General features: G+C 43.0%; 1 protein-coding gene, 1 non-coding gene and 1 pseudogene across 2 annotated transcripts; 1 reads left to right on the top strand and 2 right to left on the bottom strand.

Annotated features, from left to right (window-relative positions):
• Positions 1-200: 200 nt before the first annotated feature.
• Positions 201-10,393, top strand: MPV17L (MPV17 mitochondrial inner membrane protein like). The gene is made up of 4 exons (XM_004485182.4): positions 201-596; positions 3,067-3,137; positions 9,127-9,156; positions 9,239-10,393. The coding sequence occupies exons 1-4, from the start codon at positions 287-289 to the stop codon at positions 9,413-9,415; spliced, it is 588 nt and encodes a 195-aa protein (XP_004485239.3). The 5' UTR covers positions 201-286; the 3' UTR covers positions 9,416-10,393.
• Positions 10,394-10,585: 192 nt separating this feature from the next.
• Positions 10,586-11,275, bottom strand: LOC101444364 (mitochondrial import inner membrane translocase subunit Tim17-B pseudogene; annotated as a pseudogene).
• Positions 11,276-25,395: 14,120 nt separating this feature from the next.
• On the bottom strand, positions 25,396-25,457 carry LOC111758737 (U7 small nuclear RNA). Its single transcript, XR_002792908.1, has one exon. It is a non-coding gene; the product is annotated as a U7 small nuclear RNA (small nuclear RNA).
• Positions 25,458-25,793: the final 336 nt, after the last annotated feature.

Below are 25,793 nucleotides of genomic sequence, written 5' to 3'. Positions count from 1 at the left end.
GGCCCCGGGATTGGGCCGCGAGGACTGGGCGTGCGCAGGGCGCCCAATCGCTCTCGAGCGTCAGGAGCTGCAGGTGGAGGCGGCGGGGAGCAGAAGGAGAGCGTGGAGGAGGCGGTGCGGGCGGCGGGGAGCGGGCGGAGAGCGTGGAGGAGGCGGTGCGGGCGCCGGGGCGGCGCGCGGGCGTGGCCCCGACGGCGGTGCTGCCCGGGGCTCGCCCGCCGGCTGGGGCGCGCGGGCCAGCCCGTGGTGCTGCGCCGAGGCTGGCGGGCGCCCGGGGCGCGCGGGCATGGCGGGCTGGTGGCGGGCGCTGCCGCGCGCGGCCCAGCGCTACCCGTGGCCCACGAACGTGCTGCTCTACGCCGCGCTCTTCTCGGGCGGCGACGCGCTGCAGCAGCGGCTGCAGGGCGGCCGCGCCGACTGGCGCCAGACGCGGTGCGTGGCCACCGTGGCTGTGGCCTTCCACGCCAACTTCAACTACGTGTGGCTGCGCCTGCTGGAGCGCGCGCTGCCCGGCCGTGCGCCGCGCGCCGTCCTGGCCAAGGTGCTGTGCGACCAGACGCTCGGCGCGCCGGTCGCTGTCTCCGCCTTCTATGCCGGTGAGGGGGTCAGAGACTCGGGACTGGAGGGGTCCCTGCAGGGGCAGGGGGTCTAGGGACCCGGGCGGGCACCGGGACGGCGACTCTTGGCCGGGGCTGAGAGGGCGAAGTTGGGGAGCCGGTGGCGGGAGGGGCCGGGGGTCAGGCCGTCCGGGGTTCAGAAGGTTAGGGGGTCCGAGGGCCAGTGGCCCAGGGGACCAGGACCGGGGTCGGGACGGGGATGCAGGGGCGTCTGGGGCTTAGGCCGGAAATGGGGGCAGGGTCGAGGGCTGGGGCGCCACCATTTAATCCAGAAAAAGTCCCACGGGGATGTCGAGGACCCACCTCTCAACCCCATAGCAGCATAGTTCTGGGTGTCCCATAAACCCCGCAGAAAACTTGAAGGACCTGGTTCCCCGCGGCAGTCCTGGTCAAAGCACGGGGCTGGCGGGTTCAGGAGGGTCCGGAGGATGGGAGCCCGAGGGCAGGGCCCGCTCCTCTTATCAGAAAGCCCTGCTGGAGGTTCTGAGGGGAGGGAGAGGGAAGGATGGGTGTAATGGCATTTTGGGGACATTGGAATTGTACTGCATGATATTGCAATGACGGGTACAGGCCATTATGCATTTTGTCAAAACCTGTGAAAGTGTACAGTGCAAAGTGCAAACTGTAGTGTAAACTATAGGCATGGTTCTGTATGTGTTCATCAATTGTAACAAATGTACACACTAAGTAAATATGTTATTAATGAGGGAAAATGGGAGGGGGGGTGGGGTATATGAGAATCCCAAATATTTTCTGTGTAACTTTTCTGTAATCTAGAACGTCTTTAAAAATAAAGGGGGCGGGGGGGAGTCCCCCTTATTAGAAAATAGTGCCTGGTCATAGGGTGTGACTTGGGGACTGAATGTGCACACAGTGGCCTTGAAATTGGTGACGGATTTGGGAGCTGGGACTGTCTAGACCAGATTCCCATTTAATTTTCAAACAATGCAGTGTGGCAGGTACTCTTATTATTCCCAAGTTAAGGAGGAGGAAACTGAAGTTCGCAGGAGTTAAGTGACTTCCGAAAGTCAACAGAACCCATGTTCTGCGCCATTACCACGACACTCTAATGGTGACGGTGTTGTCAGTGTGCCTGGAACCTGAAAGCGCTGCAGTAGCAGGGGCTGGAAGAGGCCTGTGCTTCCGGCTTGAGGCTCCTGAAGCAGATTCTTGCTCCAATTGCTGCTTTGGTTTTGCTTTTCAGATTTCTGGCCCAGGTTCCCTCTCCCCTTTTGAAACAAAGGGGGAAGGTGGGAGGGGGTGCATTGGACGTTTCTTTAAGGCTCAAAAGACTTGGAAATTGCATGAACCGGGGGAGCATTTGTGCCAGGACCACTTCGGGGAGCCAGTGTAGTAATGGTGATTTAGAATTACCTGTTCAGGAATCAGACCCCTGGGCAGGTCTCCACCTGCTAGTAACTTACCTGAGCTCCTTTCCTCTGCTGTAACTACCCATTTTGTAGGATGGCTAGGAAGGGCACATGAAATAAGGCACACAAGAGGCTTCACCCTTAATTAATGCTGCTAAGTGGAATATATTATCACCTTTGATTGGTAGCGTTTTTTTTTTATGAGTCTGCTTGTAAGAATCGCCCTTATTTTCCCTTCCTCCCAGTACGATGCGGGGAGAATTTTCAAAGCCACCTCATTTTTACATCCTTCTTAAAATAGGAGGGTTTTGTCCTTGCTCCGTGACCTTCTCTTCAGGGATGTTGAAGCCCAGCGTTTTCAAAGTGTTTTTAGGAAGGCTGAGCTGGTACTCTACTTTTGAACTCTGAGTAGAATAATACTGATGGGAAATTGTTTTTTCTTTCATCTTAATTTTTTTAAAATTTTGTGATGGGAAATTCGTGGTTGCCAGAATACCGAGAGTGCATCAGCCTTTATTTTCAAAGGATAAAACTGAAGCTTTTTAATTTTAAAAATTTCACAAAACGTTTGGGGGGAGCGGATGTAGCCCAAGTGGGTAAGCGTCTGCTACCCATGTACAAAGTCCGGGGTTCGATCCCCAATACCTCCTAAAAAACAAACAAACGGAAAAAACCATTTCTCGTTGGGGAGTGGATATAGTTCAGTGGTTGAGCACCTGCTTCCCATGTACAAGGTCCTAGGTTCAATCCCCAGTACCTCCTAAAAAAATTTTTTTTGAAGTTAGAGAAGAGAAAAATCTCCAGTCCCAGTATCTTAAACTGTTGTTTTGTGAATTCTCTAACAGCTTTTTAAAAAGAGTCATTCTATAATTTTATACCTTGCTATTCTCACTCTGTATGTATCATTCCTTTAAAGTTTTACATAGTTTTAGAATGGAAGTTATGTTCTCTTTTCACTGTAGGGTCAGAAGGGAGATAGTGGTGATAGGTAGTAATGATTAAACTTGAACATGAACTGTTAAACAATAACCTTCCCAGTGAATCTTTTAAAAGTCTTTTGGTCTCTTTTTTTGCAATAGGTATGAGTATACTCCAGGGAAAGGATGACATATTTTTGGACCTCAAACAGAAATTCTGGAATACATATAAGGTAAGTTAGGCTTTAAAAAGTGCAATCAAGATCTTTTTGTGTATTTTCAACATTAAATAAATTTTAATAAAAATATTCTTAAATTATGGCTCCGGTTTGTTACAAACAAAGGCTCAATATTTTTGCAAAGATCTTAAATTTGTTTTGATAGATGTAGGGAAGATCCTTTAAGAGTGTCTGTAGGGAGCTCAGTGGTTGAGTGCCTTCTCCCCATGTACAAAGTCCTGGGTTCAATCCCTGTTACCTCCTGAAAAAAAAAGTGTCTGTATTTTTTTACATGCATACAAAAGGAATATTTCTGAGTTTTAGTCAATTTTTGCAATGATTTCTATTGCATTTTCTTGTAAGAGTGATCACGTTATGTAGTAAATTTTGGAGCCAAAGGGATTATTGCAAAATGGTAATACTAGAATGTGAGTGGTTTAATGAACTTGTTCCCACATTCAGAGCCAGTGTTGCCAGGTGTACATTCTGCTGAGTCCCTGTGAAAGGAACCTTCTAAACATCACAGAGATATTTACAGAGACGGGTTATGTTTCCCAGGGCCATTGTATTTTGCTGTTTGCTCAGAACAAATATATAAAATCCTAATTCATTTTTATTTACTCGTTGAAGATGTATTGAAAAGTATCCTTAAGTCCTGGCAAAATCGGGGATGCCTTTTCCCTCTGGCCTAGAACATATTGGGTTTTCATCTCAAGGAGATGAGTTTTCAGGATTCTAGAAGATACACAGACTGGCTGAGGGTCCATGTGCTTAATTCCCTATCAAAAGCAGTATCAAGCTATTCTTGCACTGCTTCCATTATCTTCTGTTGAGTGTACTGAGCCCAGACCAAGCATCACCCACTTGGGGACTGGGAGCAGGAAGATTTGGAGCCTCATCCCTCCCCTGAACCCCTGTACTCAGGGGACAGTTACCGCAGGGAAAGGAGAGCTCACAATTGATTTTTCTCCCAAGGGCAAAAATTATGAGCCCGTGCTGAAATCCAAATGTGAGTTTCTTCTGGGTTACTTCTCTATTATGTCATAGGTCCTATGGCAATGTATACATCTAGCAATTAATAAAAAGAGCGAGCAAGCAGAATTGTGAAAGAAAGAGGTTTCAGGCAGGGATTTGCAGATGTTTCTGATTCTCCTCCTTTAGTGCAGACATGCAGGCTGTCTTTTGGGACAGAAACATGGGGACCTTTGCATGCCTATTTATTTCAACTTCAAAACATAAAATAACAGACAAAAGGCAGCTTAATAAATCATGGAAACATTACTTTTTTTTTTTTTAGGATTTTATTTTTATTTATTTCTCTCCTCTTCCCCCCTCCCCCCCATCTGTGTCCATTTGTTGTGTGTTCTTCTTTGTCTGCTTGTATTCTTGTCAGCAGCACTGGGAAACTGTCTGTCTTTTGTTGTGTCATCTTCCTGCATCAGCTCTCTGTTTGTGCGGCACCACTCCTGGGCAGGCTGTGCTTTTCTCACTCTGGGCGGCTCTCCTTGTGGGGTGCACTCCTTGCGCAAGGGGCTCCCATACGCGGGGGACACCCCTGCGTGGCGTGGCACTCCTTGCACGTACACTCCTTGCACGTGGGCCAGCTCACCACATGGGTCAGGAGGCCCTGGGTTTGAACCCTGGACCTCCCATGTGGTAGGCAGATGCTCTATCAGTTGAGCCAAATCCACTTCCCTGAAGCATGTCTTTTTAAAAATCCTGTTAAGGCACGTTTATCCCACTCAGTCCTACAAACGAGCTCAGTGGCTTGCATGCCTTTTTAAAGGACCTGGTTACAACGAGTTAGTCTCATCTAGGCCCATGAGAAGAAAGGGGGTCCCCACAATCTGAAGCCCTGCCCCATTAGGCTCTTTCCTGAAGATCTCCCATGATTAAAAAAAAAAAAAAGCCTCTGCCAAGCACTGTGCTAGGTGTCAGTGGAGGATACCAAAAAAACATATAAAACACAGATACTGTCTTCAAGGAACTTATAGTCTAGTGGAACAAACCAACAAATAAAGAAACGAAACTAGAACTCTATGAGCTGTGCTGCATGTATACACGGGGTCCTGTAGCAGAGGGGCACTTAGCACAGCATGGAGGTGGGGTGGGGATCAAGGAAGGCTTCCTGAGGGAGGTGACGCCTAAGCTGAGTCTCAACACCAAGGGGAAGAGCATGCCAGGGGCAGAAGTAGCACGAGCAGACTCAGGAATGCATAAAACACTCCAGTATGTGTGCAGGACAGAAACCACAAGCAACTTGGTATTCCTAGAGTATAAAACGTAAGTGGAAAGTAACTGGAAACGTGATTGGATCTTGGAGAGTGTGGAACGCCATGCCAGGGACACTTCAGTGATGGTGGCAGGGCAACCAGTTAGGGGATTATTTTAACCAGGTTCAAGTAAGAAATAGAAAACCGTGGGCATAGGAATGACTTGAGAAGTATTGAGGAGGTAGAATTATAAGTCTTGATAATTGATTGGAAGTGGAAGGTAAAGAGCAGGAACAAGCTGGGAAGACCAACACTTTCTGGCTTGAGCAATTGCACAGGTAGCGGAAAGGGAACAGGTTGATAGATGAGTCCCGTTTTGGAAGTAATAAATTTCAGCTGCCCTTGGTATATTCAAGATGCACAGGGCAGAGTTCAAAACTAGAGATAGCAGATATGGGAGAAATTGGGTTACAGTGAGGCTCTCAATTCAAACTCGATCAATGAAACTAAGAGCACAAATTGTAGGAGTCAGAAGAAAAGAAATGTCCAATAGGAAGCTGTTACTGGGGAGTGGAGGTAGCTCAAGTGGTTGAGTGCCTGCTTCCCACGTACAAGGTCCTGGGTTCAGTCCCCTGTACCTTCTTAAAAAAAAAAGTCTGTTACAAAGGCTTTCTCATAGCACAAGGGATATGTGAAAGTATTGGCTGGTTGTGGCTGAGGAACCAGTCCCCTGTTCTATCCAGGTTCTTTTGTTGAAGGGGTATAAAGGAAGTGCCTACTTTGTTTATTATTTATATGTAGGTAGTATATGAAGTCTTTTTTATCCTTTAGCACAGAGGACATGCAATTTCTTTCTTCTTCCCCTAGCTGCAATATGGGGGCTGAAATATATTATCTCTTAGAAATACATCTGACATTACATTCTTCTTTTTTATAGTTTTCAAAAAAAAGTTATTTGGAAATAATACAAGAATAGTTAAAAGAAAACCCATGTGTCCTTTACCCAGATTCACCTATAGTTAACCTTTTGCCCCATTTGTTTAATCATTTGTTTATTCCATTTTCCTGCCTTTCCATCCATCCATCCATCCATCCATCCATGTTTTTCTGAATTATTTGAGACTTAGTTACATACAGAATTACCCTATATCACAAGATATGTATGTATTTTCTAAGAATAAGGATGTTCTCTTATATAACCACAGTTATGAAATTCAATAAATTTAACGATAAAGTACCTTCATCTAAAATACCATCCACTCACCATTTTTGTCAGCCAACCAAATAGCTTTCAGAGCATTTCTTTTCCCTCCAATACAGGATCTAGCCTAGGATTAGGTATTCCATTTAGTTGTCATGTCTCTTTAGCCCCCATTAATCTGGAATATTTCCTCAGCCCTTCTTTTCTTTCAACACTGATATTTTTGAAGACTATGGTCCTGCCTCCTTTAAAAATAATAATAATAATATGTTCTTTTGGGGTTTGTCTTATCTTTTCTCATGGTTCAAGTTAGACATTTCAGGCTGGAACACCCCATTGGTGATGTGTGTCCTCACGGTATCACATTTGGAGGACACGATATCCAGCTGGCGTGTCCTGTGTCAAGGAGTCCAATTTCCTGCTGTGGAGTTACTTTTTTCCTTTGAAACTAATGAATAATCTGTAGGGAGGCACTTGAAGACCAGGTAAATAAACATCCTTTCCCCCATCAGAATATCCCTTGATGGTTCTGCCTGAACCAATCTTTATTGTTATGATTGCAAAATGATGATTTTCCACCTCCACCACTGGTCCCACATTTACTAAGTATCTCTCAGTGTTCTACTCTAAATGAAAGCCCACTCTTCGCTCCCATTTACTGATTTAGTTACCTATGTATTATCAGTTTGAGTGTAGGGAGTCCTGTTTTTACCAGTGGTTTTATAATTCATTATGTTTCATTATTTTTGGTGCTCATTTGTCCCAGATTTGGTCAGCAGAAGTCCCATCATTTTAATTTTTAAAAAAATTTTTATTCCCCACCCTCCAAGATGGCTCCCCCATCCTTCTGCTTGTTGTCTGTTTGTCTTCTCTAGGAGGCATCAGGAAACTTGAAGGAGGCAGGTGCCCAGCTGCTTGGGCCACATTCATTCCCCAACCATCATTTAATTTTTTTAACCACTTCACTATTTTCTGGCATAACAGATTGTTCCAGGCTCATCGTGTCCTACCCTGTCCCATCCCTGGAATAAGCCATTTCTCTGAGGAGCCCTAATTTCTTTTAGTAGGAGCCCAAGAGCTAGGTACTAGCTTTTTTCTGGTAGAAAAGAAAATCTTTCCAATAAGAAGCAAAGCCATGTATGGGTGAGTTTAGTCTTCTGATCACTTTTGCTAAAATAGTAAATTCTTAAATCACTATACATGTTGGCGGCAGACTTGGCCCAGTGGTTAGGGCGTCTGTCTACCACATGGGAGGTCCGTGGTTCAAACCCCAGGCCTCCTTGATCCGTGTGGAGCTGGCCAATGCGCAGCACAGATGCACACAAGGAGTGCCCTGCCACGCAGGGGTGTCCCCCGCGTAGGGGAGCCCCACACGCAAGGAGTGCACCCTGTAAGGAGAGCCGCCCTGTGCAAAACAAAGCGCAGCCTGCCCAGGAATGGTGCCGCATACACGGGATGCAACAAGATGACGCAACAAAAAGAAACACAGATTCCCGTGCTCTGACAACAACAGAAGTGGACAAAAGAAGACGCAGCAAATAGACACAGAAAACAAGCAACCAGGGCTGGGGGGGGTGGCAGAAATAGATAAATAAATAAATAATTTTTAAAAATTACTATGCATGTTAAATAGCTTTTATTCCAACTCTTTATTAAAGAAAGTTTAGCAAATACAGACTAGTAAAAAGTAAGAAAATAATTTGTGGTATCAATCTTAAGGACTGTCTTGAAGACCTAGTTTTATTTTTCTTTTGTACTCTGACTTATAATTCATGTACAAAGATCCCTGTCTTTAATAAAAATTCCATAATGATACCTTTTTTCCCAGAATATACAGATTAAAGCCTGTTAAAATAAATATATCTAAAGTATTTTATAACAGACAAACATGTTAGCTAAATTTGTCCTATAGCATGTGAAGTAATTTGAATATATTATATTTTTTATTTGTTTCTTATTTTATTTATTTATTTATTTCCCCCCTTGTGGCTTGCTTGCTGTCTGCTCTCTGTGTCCATTCGCTGTGTGTTCTTCTGTGTCTGCTTGTCTCCCTTTATTGCATCGTCTTGCTGCGCCAGCTCTCTGTGGGCACAGGCCATCAGCTCTCCGCAGGCCCGGGCCGTCATCAGTTTGAATATATTATTAGCAAACAATTCCATAAAGAATGGATATAGCTTTGTTTTTGTTTTTGTTTTTTTTTGTATAGTTTTAAGAATTCATTGATTGATTTCGTATTTTGCAAATATACTTCTTTATCATTTGCTTGTGCTAACAGGAAAATTGCAATTCATAAATAAATGTTATTTAGAAACCAATCCAAAATTGGTACTGGTTCTTAGACTGTTCGTTCTGGACCTATGAATGTAACTAATAAAAATGGGATGTGACCAACAGCTTTTTCACTATCCCCACCCCTCATCTACTCCAGAGGCCTTAGGTTAGTGAAATAGTCTGATTTAATCAGCTTAGCCTGAAACACAATGCCTCCTCAGTATTCTGTCTTCCCGGCATTTCCCAATCTTTTATAGATTAAAAGAAGGGATTATTTTGTGATTAAAAGGCATTCTCATATAGTTTTTCTTTATTCCAGAGTGGTCTGATGTACTGGCCTTTTGTGCAGGTGAGTTTCAAACCCACTCTGAATGTTAATTCATGGTTTGGGTTTATATGACACCTTAACAGATTGTTTCACTCTGTTCCAGCTGACCAACTTCAGCTTTGTTCCCGTTCACTGGAGAACAGCTTATACTGGACTCTGTGGTTTTCTCTGGGCCACCTTCCTTTGCTTCTCACAACAAAACGGTGACGGCACATTGAAGTCGGCTTTCACCTTCCTTCGTAGAAAGGCCAGTGCAGCCGAAAGGCCCCCAGAGAAATAAGTCAGAGATCCTCCCATAAAGTAACTGACTTAAAATGCAATGGACAGCCGCTGACGACAACAGAAGCGGACAAAGAAACAAGATGCAGCAAATAGACCCCAAGAACAGACAACCGGGGGAGGGGGAGAAATTAAATAAATAAATAAATCTTTAAAAAAAAAAAAATGCAATGGATTGCCTGCAGATAAAATACTTTATTTACCAGTTATGTGCTTCATTGCTTCATTTTGAAGACCTACTGTTATATAGATCCATTTTTTAAAATTATTAATAATTTTCAATTTTATTCATACCATACTTTTTTCCATTCCAATCTGAAAGTATAAAAAACATGTGACTTCTCTAATATTTTGGTTAATGTCAGTAACAGTGACAGTATGCCATTTTGTAATTATTCTTTTAATATTAATATTAAAATTAATATTTTAATACCAGCTGATTTAAGGAGCCCCAGTTTGATTGTTTAAATCTCTGTTATAAAACCTCAAGGTTTCCTCCTAAACACTTTTGGATCAGATTACTTTTTGTACCAAAAATAGTCCTTATAGTAAATTTCTTTTTACATAGAATTCAATCAAGAAGAAGATACAATAACCAAAATCTCTCCACCCCAAAATACTGCATTATAATTTATTGCTATAATGATATCAAAGTTCCGTAAGTACATTTTGAATCAAAGAAGGAATAGTGTCTGTTTCTAATGTATTTTATTTTCTTGTATTATTGTAATTTCTAAGTTAAATAACTTTAATGATTTTTGAATGTTTTCAGCCTCTCAAAACTTCCCATTTCCTAGATGTACTAAGTAAACATTTTTGGCCTCTTAATGAAGTATAGTGAGTGAAGTTTTTATAAAACAAATTTTTCTTATCCTGGAAGGAAGAACTTTAACATATGGGGCTCCAGGGAAAGATGATTACTCCAGATTTCATAGCTGATATTATAGTTTTAAATAAATATTTAGTGATTTAAAATAAATACTGATTCTTTAGTTGGACTCAGTCGTGGTGTCCCTACACGTGGTTCTTCTGCCTCTTCTTTTTTTTTTTTTTTTGGCATTTCAGAACAGCTGTAAATACTTATCAAGGTGCCAAACAAAGGGACTGGGGTGAGAGTGTGTTACATGTGGATGTGAGGGTAGGGTGCCCTGAGAAAAAGGGGACCCATCTGTCAGGGCAGCTGGGATGCCCACCCCCACTCTGGGACAAAGCAGCAGAGTAGAAGCCCTCTCTGAGGGGTCCGGGGGCCAACTGGGAGGCAGCCCTCCCTTCGAGGTAGAGCGTCTGGGAGAGGACTAAGGAGGGGCTCCCATGGTGGTGGTGGTGGTGGTAGATGGTCACCTCTACCACCATCTACCTGCAGGTTGCTGGGATAGCCTGGGACAGGGGCACCTTCCTTGGGGGGCAGCTGGCTGGGGTCCTCCAGGAACGGGGTGCATTGTGAAACTGTTGGGCCGTGTAGCTGGTGAGAAGGATGCTGACATTCTTGACGTGGGCCAACAGGATGTCCCCATCATTGCTGAGCCCACCATGCCCAGTGGGCCGCTGCGGGCAGCCAGCATGGCCCCGGTCAGAGCTCCACTGGTGGTGGAGTTCCAGGGATCCTCCTTGCCCCGCAGCTGCACCAGGCTGCAGTCAGTGGTGGGGAACAGGCCACCCCACACAGCGAGGCTACCTCCAGTCTGGGGAGCTCAGAGCCTCACAGAATTGGCACCACCTCTGAACTGCCCAATTCCCACGGGGGCACTGCGAAAGCACTTGGTGGCTTGAAAGACTCTGCCGCCTATGACACCCATGGTGACGGCTCCACTGCAACATCCACGATCCGCCAGGGGCAGGACTCCCGCACGTACTCCTCCATGGCCTAACCCTTCTATCTAAACCTATAGTTAGTACTAGAGTAATAGGTTTATGTCTGAGTGACTTAAAGTCTTTGGGCTTTCCATGTGACAGTGAGGCCCTGAATCTAACAGAGTTGCAGCACCTAATTTCCAGTGCATTGGACACAGGACAATTAACAAGGAAATGATGATGGACTGTGACCATCCCAAGGAACAGAGAGAGTCTACAACTGCAAGCCAGATAGTCCCATCCATCTGCCCCTTGGGATCTAAGCCCCCTCTCAATTAGAGGCAGAGTGGGCATCACTATCACAGAATCCTCAGGACTGGGGAATGAATGATGGACTACAGTAGACCTACTGTTATTCTACTATAGACTTGTTATTCTAGCAATGGAAGAACTTTCATCATTGCTATGGAGGCAGTGGCCACTGGAGGTTTTGAGGGGAGGGAGAGGGAAAAATAGGTGAAATAAGGGGGCATTTTTGGGACATTGGAATTGTCCTGAATGACGATTGCCATGACAGATATAGGCCATTATTTATCTTGTCATAACTTACAGAATTTTGTGGGAGAGAGTTTAAACTATAATGTAAACCATAATCCACACTTAGTGGCAGTGCTTCAATATGTGTTCATCAATTGTAACAAATGTACCACACTAATGAAGGATGTTGTTGATGTGGGAAAGTGTAGGAGGGGTAGGGAGTGGGGCATATGGAAATCCCCTATATTTTTATGTAACATTTATGTAATCTATCTTTTTAAAAAGTTTTTTTAAAAAGCAATAAATATTCTTTAATGTAGACATGAGAAACTTGATTCAGTCTTTCATTTTTCAGAGTTTATTCAGAGTTTCTAAATTCAATACTAGTGGGTTTAGAAATTGTATTACTATTTCAAGAAGTGTCAACAAATTTCACCTGAGAATTAAACTCTACTCCTGTTGCCTTCAAGGGAGCATTATGCAAATATCAAAATGTGTAGCATTGAACTGTTCATTTATCTTAAGATTTTTATATTTAAGGTTAATTTAAGAATTTATACCTAAAACCTTTAAGCATTTGTAATATAAATTTATTTAAATGTATAATATAAATCTATATAAATCATAAGTATTTAACGTTGAAGAATATAATTTTATGTAACTCTTCAAAAGACATTTAATTTCTTTAAAACTGTTGCTGACTATAATAGGTATTACCTTATTTTACATTACTGGGACAATAGGAAGAAAATTTTCCCCAGAAAATTATGTTCTTAAGCTAACCCATACCTGTACTATAAACACAGTTTAGATGGGGCCTTTTGATTAGATTTAGGTAAGGGACCTTTGATTAGATCACTTGATAAGATTGCTTTAGGGCCTTTGATTGGACTACATCAGTGAGGCATGACCCAGGTTGGGTCTCTGCCCTCTTTCTGGGGCCTTATATAAACTGAGAACTGGAAGCAGAAACACACAGAGAAAGGAAGATGCCATTTTGACCCTGCCATGTGAGAGAAAGGACTTAAGGAATGACAGAGATCAGCCACGATCTTGCTTCGCCATGTGGCAGGACTCCAGGATTTGCCAGCAGCCAAATATTGGTCAGAAAGTATCTCTGATGGTGCCTCGATTTGGACATTTCACAGCCTCAGAACTGTAAGCTTTTAACCCCACACAAATTCCTATTTTAAAAACCAACCCGGGAAGCAGATCTGGCTCAACTGACAAAGCATCCGCCTACCATATGGGAGGTCCAGGGCCTCCTGGCCCGTGTGGTGAGCCAACCCACACGCAGCGCTGCCACATGCAAGGAGTGCTGTGCCATGAAGGGTTGTGCCCCGCACAGGGGAGCCCGACGTGCAAGGCATGTGCACAGCACTGAGCAGCCCCGCGCGGTAAAAGCACAGACAGCCCAAGAGTCGCGCTGCACACACACAGCTGACGCAGCAAGATGACGCAACAAAAAGAAACAGAGTCCTGGTGCCACCAAGAATGCAAGCGGACACAGAGGAACACACAGCAAAGGGACACAGAGAGCAGACAACAGGGGCAGGGAGGGGGAGAGAAATAAATAATAAAATACATCTTAAAAAAAAACCCAACCTGTTTCTGGTATTTTTGCTTCAGCAGCCTTAGCAATCTAAAACAGCCACCTTACTGGTGTTCCTTCTTTCCTATTTCCCTGATTGTCATCGCGTGAGAATACCATTTAACTGTCTACCACCAGAGAGCTTTCACCTGCTATCATAAGCAAGAGCTCCTCAGTTCCATCTTTTAGCACTCTTGGTTTTCACTTCTAGTCTCAGAGACAGCCTCTTACTCGGATAACTGAGAAATGATTTTTCAGTTCAGGGGAGATCTTTCTCTCATACAAATGGGTGTGTCTACCTTACAGTACACCAGTATAACCATAACTAGATAAAATAACCATAACCCTCATGTAATCAAATATTATTCAGTGGCCAGTGTGGGGATATAAAGAGGATAAACAGCATTGTCATCCTTGTGTTCCACATTCACAAGTTCTTGGGACAGCTAATCCAATCCATCATCCAGTGGCTGAGTGCCTGCTAGAACAGCATCTGTGACAAGGGATCAACAGAACGCTTGAGTACTATTCAAGTAATGCTACCCTGCCATAGATTAGTGGCATAAGTATCAGGTCCTGTGAGCTTAAGAGGGAAGGAGATCATGGTGATCTCTGGGTAATCTGGGAAGGCTTTGTGGAGGAGTTGTTTACGGTGGGTTGTGGTAGGTTAACGTACATATCCCAGGGGAAAAACAGCAACATGTTCTCGATCTTAAGTCCTGAGCCTGTGGGTGTGAACTCATTATAAATGGACTTTCGAAGATGTTATTTTCAGTTAAGTTGTGGCCAACTGCCTCAAGATGGGTCTTAATAAAGATGATCTTAATAATCAGGATGGAGGCCTTATAAAGAGAAAGCCATGGGGAGGAGCTGGGAGGAGGAAGCCAGCAATCAAGGGAACCCAGAAGAGAAAGGAAAGGACATCACCACGCATGTGAGGCAGGAATATAAGCCAAGAAACCTGATGTTCGCCACCCAGCCAGAAAGCTGATCCTAGGAGGAAGAAAGCCTAGGTTCTGAAACCATGAGCCAATAAATTCCCTTCCTTAAGCCATCCCATTGTGGAGGATTTATTTTAGCCTGGAAACTAAGACACAAGTTTCAAAGGACGAAAAGTCACAAGATGATAGGACTTGTGATGATGGAGTGGTGATGGCAGGGAGAAGTGAGATGAGATCTTAAAGGAGAGAGAAAAGAAAAGGTATTGAGGGAAACAGATATGGCTCAGCCAGTTGGGTTCCCATCTACCATATAGGAGGTCTAGGGTTTGATGCCCTGGACCTCCTGGTGAGGGCAAGCTGGTCTGTGCAGCAAGCCAGCCCACGTGGAGGGCTGGCCCACGCAGGAATGCCACGTGTGGGAGTGCCGCCTGGTGGAGGAATGCCACCCTGCACAGGAGTGCCAGCTGATGTGGAAGCTGGTGCAGCAAGATTATGCAAGAAGAGACACAGAGGAGAGAAAATAAAACATAGCAGAACAGGGAGCTGAGGTGGCGCAAGAGAGTAATCTCCTCTCGCCCACTCTGGAAGGTCCCAGGATCGGTTCCTGGAGCTGCCTAATGAGAATACAAGCAGACACAGAAGAACACACAGCAAATGGACACAGAGAGCAGACAAGGTGGGAGGGGGATAAATAAATAAATCTTTGGGGGAAAAAAAGGTATTGAATTTCTAACATAGAAGGAAATTTCCATTGGCCATTCCTCGGCTTTGAGTACTGCAGGTGATTTTATCCAGCTTACTTGTAATTTAAAAGCATGTGTAACTTGCAACTTATTGGTCTTTTTTAATTTGTAGGAAAATTAATAAAAGTTGTTCCCTTTTGTCTATAGCATAGTTGGATTGATGAGAGAAAAAGGAGATTTGAGAATTTATGTTTAACATTTTACAATAATGCCAAGTTTAAGACTGGCATGTGAAAACCTTTGTGTAAGGCTTCCATACTTTTCTCAAAATTCGTTCAGTAAGGTGTTTCAGTGGACAAAATAAGTGATTATTTGCCCATAAAGTGATTATTTCCCCTAATGCAGTCAGTGAAATTTGGCATTTGGGGGTTCATACAAGTGAAGTGTATTTTAGGAAAACTTAATTATTATCTTAGTTGTATTGATACTCTTTGGGCCAAATTAATAAAACAGTTTGATGAATGAAAGTAATTACAGCTATTAAAAGTTATAGTTTGGAGAGTGGGTGTAGCTCAGTGATTGAGTGCCTGCTTCACATGTATGAGGGCACAGTTTCAATCCCCAGTACCTCCTAAAAAATAAAAATAAAAAGTTCAAACAGTTACATGTTCTAGTACTTCATTAATTACTGCAATTTTGATTTCTAATACTTTGAGGATGAAATGTGTTCTTTCTATTTCTTGCACATTAAAAACCTATCATTAAAGAAAATTTAGTATTTTAGGTTGTATCTAAATAGGACCTCTGGGAAGCAGATGTGGCTCAAGTGATAAGGCCTCCAACTACCATATGGGAGGACCTGGGTTGGATCCCCAGGGCCTTCTGGTGAAGAGAAAGAAGAGAAAGCATGCTTGTGCGGTGAGCTGCGTGCTCATGTGGGTGCCTGCGCAGCAAGCCGAGTGCCCATGCGGTGAGCCAAGTGCCCGCGTGGTGAGCCAAGTGCCCACGTGGTGAGCTGAGTGCCCATGTGAGTGCCCACGTGGTGAGCCAGTGCCTGTGTGGTGAACTGAGCACCTGCACAAGTGCCTGTGTGGTGAGTCAAGTCCCGGTGTGGCAAGCTGAGTGCCTGCACAAGTGCCCATGTGGCAAACCGAGTACCTGCACAGCAAACTGAATGCGCACATGGTGAGCCAGTGCCCGTACAAATGAGGCAAGCAGCAAGATGATGACGCAACAAAAGAGAGACGAAGGGGAGAGTCAAGGTGAAGCACAGCAGAGACCAGGAACTGAGGTGGCACAATTGACAGGGGACCTCTCTCCACATCAGAGATCCCCAGAATCGAATCCTGGTGAATCCTAGAGAGAAAGACCAGACGAGAAGACAAAAAAAGAGATAGATACAGAAGAACAGACAGTAAATGGACACAGGCAGCAAAAACAGCAGAGCGGGGGTAGGGGCGGGGGGGGGGGGCGGAATAGGACCTCCAGATCAACTATGTTAAGTAAATTGACCAAATTAAATTGACCCAGAACTACAATTTCTGTTTCATACCTAGGTACTACATAATTTATTTGTTTACTGTTTTTCTTCCTTCCAAGGGCCATCATCTTTTAGGATTAATTTGAAGCTATCCGAAAGTATTTTTTGCTCCCTGGGAAATTTACTTTTAGTTCATTGGGAGTTTATGTGAATTTCTAGAGTGTTTGTCAAAATGAAACAAATTATATCCACAGCATGCTTAGCAATTTATTCTGGAGCCAGCTTTCTTTTAAACTTAGGTTCATCTGAGAATGTTAGAAACTTTTTTTTTTTTAAAGATTTATTTTATTTATTTAATTCCTCCCTCCTTCCCCGGTTGTCTGTTCTCTGTGTCTATTTGCTGCGTCTTGTTTCTTTGTCCGCTTCTGTTGTCAGCAGCACAGGAGGTGTGGGCGGCGCCATTCCTGGGCAGGCTGCACTTTCTTTCCCGCTGGGCGGCTCTCCTTACGGAGCGCACTCCTTGCGCGTGGGGCTCCCCTACGCGGGGAACACCCCTGCGTGGCAGGGCACTCCTTGCGCGCATCAGCACTGCGCATGGGCCAGCTCCACACGGGTTAAGGAGGCCCGGGGTTTGAACCGTGGACCTCCCATGTGGTAGGCGGACGCCCTAACCACTGGGCCAAGTCCGTTTCCCTGTTAGAAACTTTTTGTGCCTGAAGATTTTGATCTTGCATTGGCTAGATTTAATCCAGTTTTACTCATATGCCTATGTGCTGGTTTGAGTCTTTTGTGGACCCCAGAAAATTATGTTCTTAAGCTAACCCATTCCTGTGCATGTAAACCTATTTATTTACATGGGACCTTTTGGTTAGATTCAGTGAAGGGAACTTTTTTTTTTTTCCCCAGTTCTTGGAAAATGTTAAATACATTTTATTTTATTTTTTTTAATTTTTTAATTCATTTTTAAAAAATATTACATTAAAAAAATATGAGGTCCCATTCAACCCCACCGCCCCCACCCCACCACTCCCCCCACAGCAATACTCTCTCCTATCATCATGACATATCCATTGCATTTGGTAAGTATATCTCTGGGCATCGCTGCACCTCATGGTCAATGGTCCACATCATAGCCCATACTCTCCCACGTTCCATCCAGTGGGCCCTGGGAGGATCTACAATGTCTCGTAATTGTCCCTGAAGCACCACCCAGGACAACTCCAAGTCCCGAAAACGCCTCCACATCTCATCTCTTCCTCCCATTCCCTGCCCCCATCAGCCACCATGGCCACTTTTCCCACACCAATGCCACATTTTCTCTGTGGACCTTGGATTGGTTGTGTCCATTGCACATCTATGTCAAGAGGAGGCTTAGATTCCACATGGATACTGGATGCAATCCTCCTGCTTTCAGTTGTAGGCACTCTAGGCTCCATGGTGTGGTGGTTGACATTCTTCAACTCCATGTTAGCTGAGTGGGGTAAGTCCAATAAATCAGAGTGCAGGAGTTGAAGTCTGTTGAGGCTCAGGGCCTGGCTATCATATTGTCAGTCCAGAGATTCAAATCCCCTAGATATATCTTAAACCCCAGCACCAACTACAATTCCAGTAAAGTAGCATGAAAGTCTTGTGAAAAGAGATCCCATCTGTGTCCAGCTCCATCACGCAGAAACACCAGCTCCAAAGAAGGGCCAACTGACATGGCAGTGAACCGCATCTGCCATGACCATAGAAAAAGGAAACTTTTGATTAGATCACTTTTGATTAGATCGCTTCATTTAAGGACCTTTGATTAGACTGAGGAACCCAGAGTGGGTCTTAATCCTTTCACTGGAGTCCTATATAAATGGAGAAGAGGAAAAGCTGCCATTTTACCCTGACATGTGAAAGAGGACTCCAGGATTGCCTGCAGCTGCAAAAGAGAAACCCACAGAGAGAAACCACAGAAGGAGCAGCCCAAAGCTGAACTAGCTACAGGCCTAAGGAGAGGGAAGAGGTGAGCTGGCTGCCATTATACCCTGCCATGTGCTTGATTGCCCACAGCTGATCTCTAAGAGAAACCATCTTAGATGACATTGCCATGTGTGCCTGATTGCCCATAGCTGCAACTTGATAAGACAGCATCTCTTGATGATGCCTTGATTTGGACATTTTTGCAGCCTTGGACCTGTAAGCTTCTACCCTGGTACATTCCTATGAGAAAAGTCAACCCATTTCTGGTATTTTGCACTGGCAGTCTTTAGCAAACTAAAACAATATAGAATCCAAGGAAACCAAGTCACCAAAAATACAATTAGAACTATTGGAAATTTCTCTTTCAGTACCCTGAACAGCAAATAAGTGAAAGGGGAAGCATGGATTTTAAACATTGTTTGTGTCTGGAGTTAAATGATAAAGACCCAATGAAGAGCTGTGAATAGTAGCTAACCCAGCAAATAGAAGGAAATAGAAATGTTTCTGATATATATAAAGTAAAAGCTTGTCACCTTCTAGTTATTGCTCCCTTTCCTTACCTGAATCTTTATTCACCCACATCTTTCTTCCTCTTTCACTGTTAAATGGCCACATTATACTCCCTTGTCTGTCACCCCTCCACCCCCATATTTCCCACCACGACCACCCAAATGCTCCAGGAAGGCAGAAGAATTGAAATGAGGTTAGGTTCCCGAGCTTCTAAGTGATATGCCAGCCTTGCCTTAGAAAAGATAGTGGCAGAGTCTTGTCTCTGGGAGAAGAAAAGGTGGAAGGAACCGTCCTAAGGAGAATTTTGAAGAGAACAGACATTATTAGGTTCTCCTTTCTTTTCTGACATTCTTAGTCCTCCTCCTTCTTCCAGGTACCCTTTCCATTTTGTTCTCCCCAGCTAGAGTGCCTATCTTCCAAATAGGTTCCTCACCTCTCAAAACTTCCATTTTTTTTTTCATGTGGCTTATTTCAGCAAGATGTTAGAAAAGAAGGCTTATTAAGCTAATTTACTGAGATGTGGATGACAGCCTTTCTAGCTGAATTCTTTTTATTGCTAACACAAATTAATCTCTGGATAGAATTTCAGGAAATATTACTGTGGGAGGAAAGAAGAGGGTGTATTTTGGCAGGAGACTTCTCTGATATATTTTATATCATGCTATCTACTTCCCATTGGACTGAAACCAACTTTGGAAAGACCACTGCAATCTATTGTGAGTCCTCCACACTGTGTGGTCATTGTTTCCATGTTTATATTCCCTACTAGACAGAGTGTTTGTTTTTTTTAACAAATCAATTTTATTGCTACATATTAATAAAGCATACAGTTCATCCAAAGTGTATAATCAGTGGTATTTAGTAGAATCACATAGTTGTGCATCCTTCACTTCAGCCATTATTAGAGTAATCATTATTTCAGTAATAATAAAAAAACAAAAAAGCAGACCAACAAGGAAGTTATTCACCTAGACGGAGCTTCCTGAGGAAAGGCTGTGTTTCATATTCACTTTTGTACCTGAAATGTCCTGTACAATGGCACGTGGCAAGAACTCTGTAATATTGCTGAATGAGTCAGAATATCGTTTGTGGTTTCTCATCTGTTGCTCTTTCCTTCTTGACTAGTTCTGAGAGGTTGGGACTGATCTACCTTTCACTTTCAGCCTTCTATGATATCCAGTCTTAAGCTCAGCACAGTCCAGACCTTCTCCCCTTCTAGGCCCTTAGCTTGGGAAATCATTTTGTTTTCTTGGGTAGATTTACTTACCCTAGCCTGTCTTCCACATTTCCCTCTGAAAAATCATCCCTTCACGCCACTCACCACCTCCACAGGACTAGAGTCTTTGCCTCTGAGAGCCGGGTGGGATCACAGGGGCTGGGGGGTGAGCACCACTCACCCTTCTCTAAACTGCTGGATGACTCTTGCTCATGTGTATTCATATAGTTTGTGGTTCAGAGTGTGGTTGTCAGTGAAAGAGGACCATCGGCTCACAACTGTTGCAGAATTGCTGTGAAATGATTCCCGGGACCCCTGAAATCATAGTATGTAGGTGGTCATCTGCTCTTCCCACAGCTACTCTATAGGACAAGAAAATCTATTTGACCTGAAAATGGAAGTTCAGCTAGGTAGCCACATAATTACCAAATAATAGGAGAAGAACTGATTGCATTTTCATTTCAGATTGCTAGTGGATGGAATGTGTATTTTCTCCCAAAGTTTGGAGCTCAGCATTGATTCCAGTTGGATTGTAAGCCCCTTTGCAGCTGAGACTACAACAGTGCCCGATGATGGTTCTTAGTGAAGGATTCAGAACATGTTGGTTGTTTCTTTCCAACCTCTCTACTGCGGTCAAATATTGAGTCACACACCTGATGTGTCTGAATATTGCCTTTTTAGTATTCATGATGAAGAACTCTTATTTTCCAATATTTGTTTCAGTGACCTATTCCTGTGAGTTATAGAACCAGAGTGTTTTTTTCTTTTATTGAGTGGAAATTATTGTAAAAGCAACATCAGTTGCTTCATTTTCAAGTTTAAATTTTATGTATAAAATAAGTACATTAAAATTTTGATGTAAAGTGATTTAGTGTATGTAGCAGTTTCATATGGTTATGAATTCCAAAAATAGATACTGAATTATATTTGTAATCTGAGCTGTACCTAGGCATGTTTGAGTTATGATTAGGGCATGGCAAAGAACAGAACTGAGGGTTTCTGATGTTGGAGTTTTGATGTTGGAGTTTGATGCTAAAGACTTAAGCTGGAGCCCCGGGAAGTAAGCTCACAGAGGGAAGAGAAGCTAGCCCCAGGAAGAGAGGAAACCTGAGCCCAGGAAGAAGCAAGCCCTGGGAAGAAAGAAACCTTGAACCCAGAGAGAAGCAAGACCCTGGAAGGGAGGAACCCAGGAAGTCTGAACCTTCACAGGCGTTGGCAGCCAACTTACAAGTGAAATAGACTTTGGTGAGGGAAGTAACTCATGCTTTATGGCCTGGTATCTGTAGGCTCCTACCCCAAATAAATACCCTTTATAAAAACCAGCCAATTTCTGGTATTTTTCATCAGTACCCCTTTGGCTGACTAATACAGTATATATGAAAAATAAGTGAGTTTTAATTAAGTACAGCAAATGACCGTGGCTGTATTGTTTCATTGGTAATAGGAATATTCTAAGAAATATGTAAAGGTAATAATTTGTATCTTGTAATCTTCCCTAATCATCTTTATTGCAAATACAAGATCAATGCCTTTACTTTGGGCTAAGAAACAAGTTGTTCTTAACTGTTTATGTATGTTCTTTGTCTCTTTAAAGTCTTCCATATGCTGGCCCATTTCCTATGTATGTGTTTGTGCTCTCATAAACTGAAAATTTAGAATGGAAATTATTCCCAAGTGACTTCAAAAAGCCATTCTTTTTGTAGCATAAATAGAAAAAAATAGTATTAAGATTCCTCTTGTTAGTACTGAATAGGTAAACTTAACCCTCCACTTCAAGTTGCTGAATGTGGTAGGCTGAATTATGTACCCCACAAAACGCATGTTTTTGGTCTAAGTCTGCATTCCTGTGGGTGTGAGCTCTTTGTAAACAGAATCTCTAGAGGATGTTGTTTTAGTGAGGGTATGGCCCAACGGAGTGAGGACGGGCCTTAATCTGATGACTGGAGTCCTTTATAAACAGAAGAAATTCAGACCTAGTAAGAAAAAGTCATGGGGAGAAGCCAGAAGCTGGAAGTCAATTGAACCTGGAAGAGAAAGGAGAGGATATCACCACGTCATGGAAAAACCAAGTAACCCCAAAGATGGCCAGCCAGCCAGAATGCTACTGACCCTGGAGGAAGAAAGTCTTCTAGCCTTTGAAACCATGAGCCAATAAATTCTGGTTGTTAAGCCATCCCATTCGGTGATATTTGTCATAGCAGCTGGGAGACCAAGACACAGCTGCTGTATTTTCCACTGACCTGGTGTCCTGTGGCTCCTCTGATCTCACCAATTTCTTCTATATTTAAAATTCTTCCTTACTGTCTTGGCTGAAATAAACTTCCCTGTACATATTCAAAGAAGGAACTAAAAATATGTATTTGAAAAACATGTTGAATTGTACTGTAGCTGAGTCTAGCGAACATTTATTTTGTTTATAAATGCATATACATACATGTTTGAGGTAACTATAGAGCTTGCTGTGGCTCAGGGATCTGAACCAATTCGTACCCTTTCTGAATTTATTGCATCTTCATTTTAGGTCCTTTTTTTGTTGTTTTTATATTATAATCAAACTTGTGGATAAAATGGCATTTTAGTTTGCTAAAGGCTGCCAAGGCACTATACCAGAAGTAGATTGGCTTTTACAATTGGGGTTTGTTAACTTAAAAGCTTACAGTTCTGAGGCTGTGAAGAATGTCTAAATCAAGGCATCATCAGGAGATGCTTTCTCCCCAAGTTGCAGCTGTGGACAATCAGGCACATGTCAGGGCACAATGGCAGTGTCTGCCAGTCTCTACCTTCCCCTCCAGGCTCCGTTGCTTTCAGCTTCTGGCTGCCTATGGCTTTTTCTCTCTTCCTGTGGCTTTCTCTTTCCTGGGTTATGTTGGTCTCAGCTTCTAGGAGTTTTTGTCTGTGTCTCTGCTTTCTTCCGTTTATAAAGGACTTTAGTAAAAGGATTAGGACCCACCCTTAATCCTATTTAATTGAGGGTACACTCAATCTAATCAAAAGCCCTTAACTGAAGTGATTTAATCAAAAGACCCACTTACAATAGGTTTACATGCACAGGAATGAATTAGTTCTAAGGCCATGATCTTCTGGGGTCCACCAATGGGAATAGTAAGTAGCTCTCTGGAAGTTAATTCGAAGTATACGAGATGGGATTTTCTTCCCTGTATACAACGCTTAGCTTTTAGTTCTCTAATTCAAAAAGGAATTGGAGCAAATGAAATAAAGTTACATACAGAGCTCAGGTTTCAGGTTTGCTTTATTTTTGTGCATCATTCTGTTTGAATCAACCCTTCTGTTTAAGGATTGTAAATTAGAAAATTGAAACAAAAACAACTAAGTCAAACTGAAAATACTCCTTGTTCCCTTGATTTCTTCAATAACAGATCTCTAAATTGAAGATGAAGAGAACACCCTCAGGGAAAAATGTAGGTCAGTAAAGGTTCTTGTAGAGTTTGGCTAGTTTCTTTTTTTGCTCTTGAAAATAAGTGGGAAGTAAATCAGTTTGTGCATGGGTGGAATGCTAGAGAAAAGCATTTACTATTTAGGGTTTAATAAAGAGACACAAAGTATTAAATTAATTTGCTGAACAGCAGAGTATAAACCCACTAGGCAGAAATTATATTTTTTCAAGTTTTTGCAGGCTGCCTTTGCTCCATAGTGATAAATAATGCTAAATTCAACCAAGATTTCCAGCCCTTTTGGCCAATAATGAATTTGTGAAAGTAGTATTAGAATATTCCCTGTGGGTAATGTGTGAATTTTTGAATAGAACTAATGATTACAAGTAGTTTATTGTATCCTCTGGAGGAAATTAAAAATGGCAATATATATCTTGTGAGTCATTCTTCTCAACATTTTGGAGGCATTATGTTTTTATCTAAAGAAATGAAAAACTTTTTACTATCTAAAAAGAAAAAAAAAAGGTGTATAAAATAGCACACTGCAAGGAGGAAGCTAGAGGAAGCAAAGTTTAAATGTGAACGCAGAGAAAGAATGATGAGCAATAAAGATAAATGTTCAAAACTAAAATCAACCACTTATTTATTACTCCCCTCCCGGCTTCCACTGCTGCAGCTTTGCTTCCTCACTGTCGCATCAGAACATCTGACACTTGCTCACATGTTCCCTCCTGGCATGTCTAGTTCTAACCTCCATTTTATTCAAACCCTACTCACTGGTCAAACAGTTTTTGTCCAGTTAGTGTTTCCTTGCTGTCTCCTGGTTCAAGTGGTATTCTAGAGCTGGCTCCATTCAGCATGGGTGTCGAGGCTTTCCAGGCCATCCTTCCCCTGGGGTTGCAGAAAACAGGCTATCCACATGGGTAATCTAGATAGGGCAGAGTCACATCTGGCCACTGCTTGTCTGTGCCTGCCTTGCAAGGAGAGTGAGGAGAGCTGCTATGTATCCCCTGGGCAGGGCCATGGCTAGCATTCATTCAGGGAGCGACTGGGCCATCTGTGAGCCTTGACCCAACTCCCTTTTGCGGGTGAAGTTCAGTGTTCAGCCTGGGGGAGGGGGCAACCTCCAGCACTGACTCAACTCCTGTCCCTGCTGAGTCAATGGGAAGCAGGCGCTCAACCACTTGAGCTACAGTCCGCATCCCCCGCCTCAACTCTTGTCCATAGACTTTATTTCCAGCCCAGTGACTTCTCTCCTCCAACCCTTCACCTTCCATTCCTGCTCCTTCTGGAGAAAGAATCTGCCTCGCAGGGCAAGGCAGGCTGATTCTCATTTACTCTTCACAGATATGTTAATCAGTGCAGAAACTTTATGCTCTGAGCCTTTTGTAACTTTTCTTTTGTTATTCAAAGCTAAGGTTTGAGGACCATAAGACCTATTTGAACATTATCCTTCCAAGATGAGTTGCTAAAGACTGTTTTGAAATCCAAAAGTTAATTATTGACTTCTGGGTTATCTGCATTCTTTTACTCTACCTTACTTCCCCCGAGCTGCCAGGGCTGGGAAAGGGTCATCGAGAAACTAAACGGTGGTGGGGAACTCAGAGTAATAGTTCACTGTAGTACCTACTACACATTCATTCATCCATATAGTCAACAAATATTTCAGTTGAGTAACTACTCTGTACTTTAAAGTTTGTTTTCAAAGCCGAGCCTCAGCCCTTTTGCCATAAAGTCATCCCTGCCCGCTCTTTAAGCATTTGTAGTCCGTACCACATAATTTAGCACTTAATTATATATTATTTTGTGTTGTAAGCTGTCTCATATCTATTATCTTTGCTCCAAACTAAATTGAAGCTCACTGAAATTAAGGCCTTTTATTTTTTTTAGAGCCTTCTGGCTAGGGCTGGAAAACCTGCTTGTCAAATTCTGAAAGAACTGTAACACTAAGTACTGTGTTTTATATTTCCTCTGCATTCCTCCAGCCCAGTGCGTTGCCCAAAGGAGCCCAATAAGCATGCATTGGTTCCTTTCTGTGTAAATAAGTTTGGACATTGGCATTAATTACCTTCATGCCTAGAAGCCTCCTAAAATTGAAGAAAGTACATTTCTTTCACTTTGCTAGCGGGCTAAGTTATAAGTAATGAGACTATTGAACCTCAAGCATGTGGCAAAGGGGAGGGAAGGTGAGAGTAGAAATTAAGATTCAGGCCAGTGGTTCTCAGTTGGGGATGATTTTACCCCCTAGGTAGCGTTATCAGATTCAGCGAATGAAAATACAGGAC

Source organism: Dasypus novemcinctus, chromosome 23 (assembly GCF_030445035.2).
Source record: "Dasypus novemcinctus isolate mDasNov1 chromosome 23, mDasNov1.1.hap2, whole genome shotgun sequence".
NCBI classification, from domain to species: Eukaryota; Metazoa; Chordata; class Mammalia; order Cingulata; family Dasypodidae; genus Dasypus; species Dasypus novemcinctus.
The sequence above is the reverse complement of the archived record's forward strand: the minus strand, read 5'-3'. Positions and strand labels throughout refer to the sequence as shown.